We start from the raw sequence: 11,408 nt of genomic DNA, 5'->3' as shown, positions 1-11,408 counted from the left end.
TGGTCGGAATAGAGTACTACTGAGAATTCTGACTTTAATCTGAGAATTCTGACTTTAATCTGAGAATTCTGACTTTTCTCAAAATTTCACATTAAACTCAGAATTCGGACTAGAAGTCTTCTGACATTTTTCCTCCGAATTCTGACTAATTTTCAGCTGTGGCCAGCATGGCCAGTAGCTCTATAAGCCACTCTGCTTGTTTGTTTGTTTGTTTGTTTGTTTATTGGTTGGTTGGTTGGTTGGTTGGTTGGTTGGTTGGCTGGTTGGTTGGTTGGTTGACTGGTTGGTTGGTTGGTTGGCTGGTTCTGGCTGGTTGGTTGGTTGGTTGGTTGGTTGGTTGGTTGACTGGTTGGTTGGTTGGTTGGCTGGTTCTGGTTGGTTGGTTGGTTGGTTGGTTGGTTGGTTGGTTGGCTGGTTCTGGTTGGTTGGTTGGTTGGTTGACTGGTTGGTTGGTTGGTTGGCTGGTTCTGGTTGGTTGGTTGGTTGGTTGGTTGGTTGGTTGGCTGGTTGGTTGGTTGGTTGGTTGGTCGGTCAGTCAGTCCACAAAAAATGTTGGTTGGTCCACAAAATCAATGTAAATGGAGTGGATGACATTACAATGGGGTGGATGACATCACACTCTGACTGACATCGCATATCTGGTCGCAGCTATTGCAAATTCACGCTTGTTATCCACCCAAGAATTTGATGACTTTATTCTCAGAGTCCTGACTTAAACTAGAACTCAAATAAATTCTTCACATGTGGCCCTAATCCTCAACTGTAGTTTAAAATTTTGTGTGGTGTAAAAAAAGAAGAAAAAAATGGTTTCAGGTGACCCCATTTGAATTCCAGTCACGACCCCAAGGTTGGGAACCAGTGCAATGTTTGTCCCAACAGCCCTAGTCTCCATCAGCTAAACGAACAGAGCAAAAGAGACCATTGGTGCCATCATGAGCAGGAGGCTAAGAGCGCTGATACTAACACTAGCAGTGCTGCTAGTGCTAATGTTAGTGCTAATGTCACCATAATAATCGATCCAATTGCAGAAGTCGTCCTCACAGCAGCTAACGTCTGTTCCTATGGCGCGCCCCAATGCTGCCTGTTCAGAGGCTACACCTGAGCACAAGGACTTGGAGGCGCAGCCCCTCATCGTTGTTCTCTTATCCACTAGAAGGAAAACAATGTTAGTGACTGGGCTTAAAGGATGAGTTCACCCAAAAATGAAAATTCAGTCATCATCATACAGTATACTCACCCCCATGCCGATGGAAGTTTTTTTTAGTCCACAAACCATTTGTGGAGTTTTCCAGGAAAACAGTTACAGCATTCTCCCAAACAATTTAACTGAATGTGACTTCAAACGTATAATAAAAAAAAAGTCTGCTCGTCTGGAATAATCCAAGTTTCCAGAAGCCCCGAGACAGTGTTTTTAGCAGAAATCTTCACTGTATAGCCGTGAGCTGAAAGTCACTTTTTACTTTCACTTTAAGCTTAAGGCTACAGTGAAGATTTCAGCTAAAAACAGGGTGTAAATGACAGCTTTTCAAGTCAACTTGGCAACTCATTCATTTCATTTCATGCCTCCGCTGGCGATAACCATCCTGGAGGCATTATGTTTTCAGGACGTACGTCCGTCCGTCCGTCCGTCCGTCCGTCTGTCCATCTGTCCGTCTGTCCGTCCGTCTGTCCGATGTTCGTTAATGCGATATCTCAGGAACACCTTGACGGAATTTCCTTGAATTTGGCTCAAACGTCGGATGAACTGATTAGATTCTGGTGGTCAAAGGTCAAAGTTCAAGGTCACTGTGACCTCACAACCAACATTTCCATGCTCATTAATGCGATATCTCAGGAACGCCTTGATGGAATTTCTTCAAATTTGGCTCAAACCATCCACTTGGACTCAAGATGAACTGATTGGATTTTGGTGGACAAAGGACAAATTTCAAGGTCACTGTGGCCATATGTTCGTCCGTTCCATCAAGGAAGGGGGTGGGGCTAGGTAAAGGGGGCCATAGCTAGGGATAGGAAGGTTGTAGAGAGTCAGGATTCGAGGGGTGGGTAGGGGTTGTGGGTGGTGGGAGGGAGGGTGGTGAGGGAAAGGGATGGAGCTAGGGAAAATTGGCCATAGCTAGGGATAGGAAGGTTGTAGAGAGTTGGGATTCGAGGGGTGTGTAGGTGGGATGGCTAGGGGGTGTGGGTAGTGGGAAAGGGCGTGGTGAGGGAAAGGGGCGAGGCTAGGGAAAAGGAGCCATAGCTAGGGATAGGAAGGTCGTAGAGAGTTGGGATTCAAGGGGTGGGTTGGGGGAATGTCTAGGGGGGGTGTGTGTGGTGGGAGGGGGGATCAGTAAGGGGCGGGGCTAGGGAAAATGGGCTGTAGTTAGGGATAGGAAGGTTGTAGAGAGTCAGGTTCGAGGGTTGGGTAGAGGGAGTGGATAGGGCACTCTGGGTGGTGGGAAGGACCGTGGTGATGGAGGGCTGTGGGGCTAGGGGAAAGGGCTATACCTGGGAATAGTAAGGTCATAGAGAGTCGAGGTTCAAGGGGAGGGTATGGGGTAATGCTTGGCCCATTTTCCATATCTAAAACGATTAGCCGTGTTCTTGCCTAAGGTGTCATAATGCTGAATGACCATACCATTGCACTGTGGGCTTCAAGGTATTTGTGCTTGTATGAGTCTGGATAGACATGGATGTAGACTGCTGACTTGTTGGCGGAGGCATACATCCGCGATACGGTATTTCTAGTTTATTTTTACGTTTGAAAGTTGGTTACCATTCACTTTACATAGTTTAGGAGAATGTCTGTTTCCCTGGAAGACTCCACGAATATTTTGTGGAATAAAAAAAACTTCATTCGACCTTCCACTGGCACGGGGGCCGAGTAGATAATGACTGATGACTTTTCACTTTTGGGTGAACATATCCTTTAATGCTTAAGCATGTCTAGCTGCATCACTAAACAATCCTATGAGCTGAGAAATGTGAAATATTAGAGTGAGTGGCCTGATGTTACCTGTTGCTGAGATGCAGCGGTCCTCATCATTCAAACAGCTTATAATGGTGTGGCAGTAGTCCCCCCCGTGAGTGCAGCCATAGCACTTTCTACCATTGGGAGAAATGGCACGAGGCTCTGTAAGATAAAACTTAGGTTGTTCATAGTAGATAAGATACAACTTGAACAATCTCCATGGGGAAATTGGGTGGTTTCAGCATCAAATACCACATTCAAGACAACTTGGACAACACGGAACGTCCACCCCAACATGTTTCCGGTCACGCTGCACTTCCTGCTCGGGAGAGGGGGGGGGGGGGGGGGGGGCAAACGTTGTTAGCATTGTAGCTACCTACTAGCTAACAATGCTAACCGAACATGCTGAATGCTGAATTTCACATACTAGTGCAGTGCCCGTTCCCCCCATTCACCACACCGGAGCGCTCCCTCCCCACACACTGCACCCCAAAGCGCACTCCCCAAGTTTGAAGTTGATCCGACAAACGGTTCTTAAGATACGCGAAGGACAGGCATACAGAATTAAATCGGACAGACAGTCCTGGAGATACGTTACCTGAAAGCTGTGATCTTATTGGTTGAATTGCACAAAGTTTATCGCTGCAATTTATCGGGTTCCCAGCAACGCACCCGCCAAGTTTGAAGTTGATCGGGCGAATGGTTCTTGAGATAAACTGATTTTTGTCCAAATTACATGAAATGCAGCACCGCAGTCCATCGGGGTCCGAGCAGCGCCCTCCCCAAGTTTGAAGTCAATCCGATGAACGGTTCTCAAGATAAACCTCTTTTTGTGTTGCCAGTAGGTAGCGCTGTGCTGAATTGCACAAAATTCTATGTCGGGCTCCCAGCAGCACACTCCCCAAGTTTGAAGTCATTCAGATGAATGGCTATCGAGATAAACCGCTTTTTGCATTGCCAGTAGGTGGCACAGAATTCAGCTCCCTGCATGCCGTTGAGTCCCCCTAAGCGCACTCCCCGAGTTTGAAGTCAATCCGACGAACAGTTCTCAAGATAAACTGCATTTTTTGTTGCCAGTAGGTGGCGCTAAACAGGTCACTGCACTCCGTCAGGTCCCCCTCAGCGCACTCCCCAAGTTTGAAGTCGATCCAACTAACGGTTCTCGAGATACGCGAAGGATAGAGAGACAGACAGACAGACAGACAGACAGACAGACGCTGCCGCCATTATAATGTAGATTGCTCTAATCAGAGCGAAACCTAGAAGATACAAACACATATTAACGTTAACATTACATAATTAAAAGACATGAAATTTTGTGTTAAACATCAACAAACGTCTTTAGAATAATTCTGTGACTACCATTAACGATACAAGTCGCCATTTTGATGTGGCTATGACGTCAACTCGGACAAAGCAGAGCTTTGGATGATACCCGAATTTCCTATCGGTAATTCCGGTCTGGACGACCCATTCAAATCACTTTTTACAGGTTGGAACCCATTGTTTTCGGCGGTCCGAGTTGTCATGAACGTGGTAAAAGAATAGGATATTAACTCATAATCACCATCATAAATGGGACTTATTTAGCACTTTTCAAGAACTCAAAGACACTTTACAGTTTACACATTAGCCTATTTCACTTCCCACCCTTTTGTGTTTAAAAGGCAGGAAGTAACACAGGTGCAAGCAAAACCTTGCCCCCTGGAACACCTAAATGGATTGGAAGTTGGGAACCCTCATTAGTGTTCTGCTTGCACCTGTGTTACTTCCTGCCTTTTAGACACAAAATGGGTGAATTGGGTGGAAAGTGAAATAGGCTAATATACTAAACACTGAGAGGGGGGGGGGGGGTATGCTAGGCTAGTGGCTGATGGCTAGTAGCTGATGATATGCATGCAAACTTTCAGTGTTGTCGATCCCTTAGCCTGCCAGTGGCCATATAACACCAGCTATAACCTACAATACTCACATGCTTCACATATCTGTGATTAACTGAAGTGCATTCTCAACCAAATTTCCTTTTTTTTTTGTATCAAGCAATCATGCTCAGTAGCCTATTCATTCTTAGAGAGAGAGATTTGGTGGAACAGAAATAGCCTACCATAACAAATTTGAATCCGTTTTTCCTTGACCAACAACTATTCTTCAAACTTTTTGTTCCAATCCAGATTTGAGATGTATCTGCTACCAGACAGATGTCCAGAGAGTCCGCTATACAATTATGGACGTTTAAAGCCTCTAGTTTGGCATTTTGACTGCTGCCATCTTGGTGAGACCAGGGGTTTCCAGGCCCAAAGGAACAGCTCTGGGCCGTGACGCAAATTGAACGTGGTGGCCAAGTTCGGTATTGCAAGTCACGTGACGCCCTGCAGCTCAGAAACCGTTTTTCCCAGCCACTTACATGGGGAAAGAAGCAGCAAATATCAAGTTTTACTTTATGAACCTTTATTTTTACTTGATTCTTCAGAAGCCACCAAGAGCTGTTTTCTGGAGCTCCCTCTCTCTCTATGGCTCTGTAACTCTGGGCCAGGGGGCCCATGTGAACGCAAGCAGACGTGTCACATGACCTTGGGCCGCGCATCACGGAATGCTTCCTGTGCCAATGCGTAAATTAACGGGTGGGCGTGTCCTATACCCTATCCAGTTCTTTTCATCCATCCAGCCGCAGCGCCGCCTGTTATTGGTCCGTGATCAGGGAGCAGATTGACAGGCGACCTGTAACATGCCAACACTAACAATTATGGGCGGGTTTCAGTTTGTTTGTTTGTTTTTTTGAGTAATAGAACCAAATGTATTCCATTTGCAATTAGTACAGGAGTCCGTCCAAAGAAGCATCTGATATCAATCAATACACAGTGAATATGGGGAAGTTACCAGGAGCAGGTTGTGAGTTGCAGAGGTCAGTGGAGCAACACTTGGTGCTTATTACGGTCCTGGAGATTCCAAAGTTGAGGGAGCCGCTCACACACTGATCAGCACCAAGACAAGACTTCACGTGGACATTGGAGAGTTCTGTAGATCTACCTGCAGTGCACAACAAACAGGAGCCTTGGTCAAAGTAGGTCAAATGCCAAAGAGTCTTTATTTACAGAAAGAGAAACCATGCGTTGCTACATACCCATGTTTGTAACGACTCGTACTGCTGCACAATAACCATTGGGACAATCATTGGTCACTGTGTCTGTGCACCCTCCTGAAGGTCCAGCGCCGGTGCATACATGACATGTCAGGCTGTAGGCTGTCAGAACAGGCCAACAAGTCAGAGCAGTTCAAAATCGACTTTTTGCAATCTACATCATGTGTAGGGTGGGAGTAGGAGTAGGGCTATAGGGCTAGTCTCAATACCAGACCCATGAGAGTTCTTACACTGATGCACTACGTTAACTACGCTAACTACGTTACTGCATGCTGCAGATCTCTCTGATACACTACGTTACTGCATGCTGCAGATCTCTCTGATACACTACGTTACTGCACGCTGCAGATCTCTCTGATACACTACGTTACTGCATGCTGCAGATCTCTCTGATACACTACGTTACTGCACGCTGCAGATCTCTCTGATACACTACGTTACTGCATGCTGCAGATCTCTCTGATACACTACGTTACTGCACGCTGCAGATCTCTCTGATACACTATGTTACTGCATGCTGCAGATCTCTCTGATACACTACGTTACTGCACGCTGCAGATCTCTCTGATACACTACGTTACTGCACGCTGCAGATCTCTCTGATACACTACGTTACTGCATGCTGCAGATCTCTCTGATACACTACGTTACTGCATGCTGCAGATCTCTCTGATACACTACGTTACTGCACGCTGCAGATCTCTCTGATACACTACGTTACTGCACGCTGCAGATCTCTCTGATACACTACGTTACTGCATGCTGCAGATCTCTCTGATACACTATGTTACTGCATGCTGCAGATCTCTCTGATACACTACGTTACTGCATGCTGCAGATCTCTCTGATACACTACGTTACTGCACGCTGCAGATCTCTCTGATACACTACGTTACTGCATGCTGCAGATCTCTCTGATACACTACGTTACTGCACGCTGCAGATCTCTCTGATACACTATGTTACTGCATGCTGCAGATCTCTCTGATACACTACGTTACTGCATGCTGCAGATCTCTCTGATACACTACGTTACTGCACGCTGCAGATCTCTCTGATACACTACGTTACTGCACGCTGCAGATCTCTCTGATACACTACGTTACTGCATGCTGCAGATCTCTCTGATACACTACGTTACTGCATGCTGCAGATCTCTCTGATACACTACGTTACTGCACGCTGCAGATCTCTCTGATACACTACGTTACTGCACGCTGCAGATCTCTCTGATACACTACGTTACTGCATGCTGCAGATCTCTCTGATACACTATGTTACTGCATGCTGCAGATCTCTCTGATACACTACGTTACTGCATGCTGCAGATCTCTCTCTGGGTCTGATACACTTCTCGCTCCAAACTGCTGTCGGAATCCTGGCCAGTGACCCGCCCTCAAAACCACAGCTGGGCCTGCAAAGTAGCACAGACAAACCCAACATCACCCCCCCCCCCCCCCCCGTTTTGAAACCTGGAACTGGAGCCACGCAGGCTGTGTCCCCACTAGAGCTGCAACGATTAATCGATTAGTCGATCGACAGAAAATGAATCGACAACTATTTCGATAATCGATTAATCGTTTTGATTCCAGCTTCTTAAATGTGAATATTCTCTGCTTTCTTTACTCCTGTATGACAGTAAACTGATATTATCTTTGAGTTGTGGACAAAATAAGACATTTGAGGGCTGAGGGCGTCATCTTGGGCTTTGGGAAACACTGATCGTCATTTGCTACCATTTTGGGACATTTTATAAACCAAACAACTAATCGTCAATTAATCGAGAAAATAATCGACAGATTAATCGATTATGAAAACAATCATTAGTTGCAGCCCTAGTCCCCACTCCCCACACAGACAAGCAGCTTTGCGTTGAGTCCGAGCCCTGGCGAATTGAAGCACATTCATTTCCAACCAGAGGAAGTGAAGTCAGAATAAAGGATGACATTGTGTGTGATGGCTACAAAGTGCAGCGAGCGGCCTGGAATGTCCTCCCCCCTCTTCCCCCTCATTAGCTGGTGGGAACAGAGGGAAGGCCTGGCTGATGTCCACGCCGGCCCACACAGACAGTGGCTGCGTTTCATGAGCCGTTCAACATGGCCTCAGGGCCCCCGCCACCATCACATTACATGACAGTAACCATGATGACGATTAACAGTCCCTGACAACAGGGGACAATTGTCGCTAAGAAACTCATTCTGCAGGAACTGAAGTCCCCCTCTCCACCCTCTCTTTTCAGCTGTGGTTGGCGGACATGGTCTCTGCTATACGGATGGAGAGACTCAGGTATCTGAGGACCAACTCACTTGCCAACCATAAGGGACCCGTTTCTGGCCTACCTGGATGAGGTTAGGGGCGACGGGTGACTCGCCCGGCTGGCCTCTCATGGACCCCCTTGTGTGAGATCCCATACATAGCATCTTTTGCGGGCACGTAGACACCTTGTGTGACTGGTGGCACCACATTAATATTGGAGTGTCGATATGTTTTGTTTGTTTGTTTTTGTGTATAATGTATTGTTTTTTTTTCTTTCCTTTCTTTTCTTTTCCCGTATCTAAGTTTGTTTGTTGTTGATCTGGAATTTATCTATGGTATGCATTCACACAATCATTTTTTTTATCAACTGTTGCATGTTTGTTGCATGACGATGATACATTTCTAACCTATGTAAACTTGCCACCGTGATGACATCACGGTTAACCTCCGAAACGAGCCACAACTTAACCGTGCACGTGCAAGTTGGTGCTAAGTTGGTGCATAGGTTGGTGCTAACGCGGTACAAACGGGTTACAAACGGGTTACAAACTAACGCGTTACTGTAATCAGATTACATTTGTCTGTAACGAGTAGTGTAACACACTAACACATATGGATCTTAAATTCAGTAATCACATTACAGATACTAAAACAAACAATGATGTTGTTACTCGTTACTTGCATTAACTTCTTCAATAATCTGCAGGATTATCTAGAAAAAAATCTTCAAGCCTGCCTGTTCATGCACGGGCTGCGCAACACAACAACTGCCTGTAAAAAAAAAAAGACGTGTTGGTGCTAATGGATGGGCTGGAGGGACGGGAGGAGTTATAATTGATTAGGTTTAGGCATGATGAGTGACAATTGGTTGGTTCAGGCGAGTCAGAGGCAGAGTTGTCCCTCCAGCTGATCCATTCTAGCATCAAACATCAGCTAGAGATGTTTGCAGATATGGGTAAAAAATGGCAGAGCGGTTTACAACTACAACTTTTGAGGGGTGGAGATATGCACATTACTTCAAATTTGTTGCACGAAAAGACTAAAGAGTAAATTGGCCATAACTCATTAACTATCAACCGCCAAAATATACTGCCAAAAATATGTTGGGCAGTGTTGTTTGGACACAACCATACATGGCATTTTTAGAACTACCACTAGTGGCCGCTACAAAGTGCTAAACCATACGTTACGGGGGCGTTTGGGGTCAGGGTTAGCCTATAACTTCTGATCCGTAGGCCGTAGAAACAAAATTCATTTTCCAGTGTATTCCTTGGGTCATTCCACATCTATCAAAAAAGACACCACGCCCATTTCCGTTTTTGTCTGAAACTTTTTTCGCGACTACTTGGGTGTGCAGAATCTTGGAAGCGTGCTCGTTCAAACTTGTTTTGTATCCCCGATTCCCCCCACCAATGGTTTGGCTTTTATCAACAATAAACTTTTAACAAAACATGCCCTAAGCCCTAACACTAAATTTGCCAAACGCCAATAACCGTGTCTTGCCCAAAATTGGTAAGACACTGAGCAGTGTTGCTTGAACACACCAACACATTGATTTTTGAAATTGCCATACCTTAATTAGAAAACAGCCCAAAAATGATCATATCTTGAAAATTGAGCACACAGTCGAGGGAAATGTGCAGCTGCAAAGAGTCTGATGCATGTGATATGTTCAAGATGTGTGTGTTCGAATCCCGTGGGTAACACTATTGCCTCACATCATTACGTTTGTGGGAACTCAACCCAATGTCTTAATTAGGTTTCTCATTTTTGGACCAAGGACCATATTGTGCTTGGACCCCTCAATTCTGCAATTATGTTTTTTGATTGTGTATTCTACATCTTTCAGCATTCTAAATCTCTTTTGGAGTCATGAGTCATGACTTAGATGAGATGAGATTCAGCTTTATTGTTTTCATCTAACATTATGGCAAAAGAGCAGCAAAAAAAAAAACAAGTGGTTATCGAATAAATAAGGCTAGTATGAGTACTAGGTGTGCTCAGATATGTCAGGATATACAGTAGGCTATGTGCTTATATACTGTAGGCTATTAGAATTGGACAACAATAACAGTATAAACAGTACAAGATACAGTATATATTATGATATGCAAGATGTTTAAAAGTCATCTCAAAGTGATGTTCTGGAAGGGTTTCTCACAATACAGAGAACCTGTTTTGGGACACAACCTTTATCTACCAATACTCAAGGGAAAACACAACTAGTGTAAACACACACACCCACACGCGCACACACACACACACACACGCGCACACACACACACACACACACACACACACACACACGCACACACACACGTACCTTTGGGGAGGAGCACACTCCCGAGGATCAGAATAAGCAGCTGCATCTCAGGATGGAGAGTGGGGTCCGAGTGGCTCAAGCTCTGGGCAGTTACAGCTGAAGTAGTTCTGCTCAGTAGGCGTGGTCTTGGGGTGACATCCATCATCCTGATAAACACTAACATATTTGTCTGTCCAATATTTACAAGTAGGGGAGACCCGGGATGACTGTAAACCCTTATTGCATTTCCACATCTTGTTCACATCTCCTTCATTTCAGATAGTTTTGTCAAAATCTGGTTTAAACTTTAAACCATTTTCTGACAGCTCTCTCACTGCAACTACAGCTAATATACTGTTAGGTCTACAAGGCTATAACGGTACAAGTGATGAGCTTCATTCTAAATGAAATATCCATCCTTTGAGTATGTCTGCTCCTGCAACACATTGATAACACAAAGACTGAACACGTGATCTAGGAAGAGATCAAAGCTGGTATACAGATATTGACTTAAAAGTTGAAGTTGGGCAATTGTGCGCTGAGTGACGTCACTCGAGCACTCCATCAGTGATGGTCACTCGAGCAATTGTGATGTCATCAGTGATGTCACTCAAGCAATTGTGATGTAAATGGTAAATGGACTGCATTTATATAGCGCTTTTATCCAAATTGCTTTACAATGTGCCTACATTCACCCATTCATAAACCAAAGGCGGGGCAAGCTGCCACGCAGGGTGCCGGCACAGCCAATTTGGGGTTCA

At 45.2% G+C, this 11,408-nt stretch overlaps 1 protein-coding gene across 1 annotated transcript; it reads right to left on the bottom strand.

Annotated features, from left to right (window-relative positions):
- Positions 1-287: 287 nt before the first annotated feature.
- On the bottom strand, positions 288-10,726 carry LOC310793192 (uncharacterized protein). The gene is made up of 5 exons (XM_083654950.1): positions 10,669-10,726; positions 6,072-6,191; positions 5,828-5,977; positions 2,996-3,112; positions 288-1,149 (listed from the first exon to the last, which is right to left on the bottom strand). The coding sequence occupies exons 1-5, from the start codon at positions 10,712-10,714 to the stop codon at positions 896-898; spliced, it is 687 nt and encodes a 228-aa protein (XP_083511076.1). The 5' UTR covers positions 10,715-10,726; the 3' UTR covers positions 288-895.
- Positions 10,727-11,408: the final 682 nt, after the last annotated feature.

This window comes from Poromitra crassiceps (genome assembly GCF_964638095.1).
Source record: "Poromitra crassiceps genome assembly, chromosome: 2".
NCBI lineage: Eukaryota > Metazoa > Chordata > Actinopteri > Beryciformes > Melamphaidae > Poromitra > Poromitra crassiceps.
The sequence above is the reverse complement of the archived record's forward strand: the minus strand, read 5'-3'. Positions and strand labels throughout refer to the sequence as shown.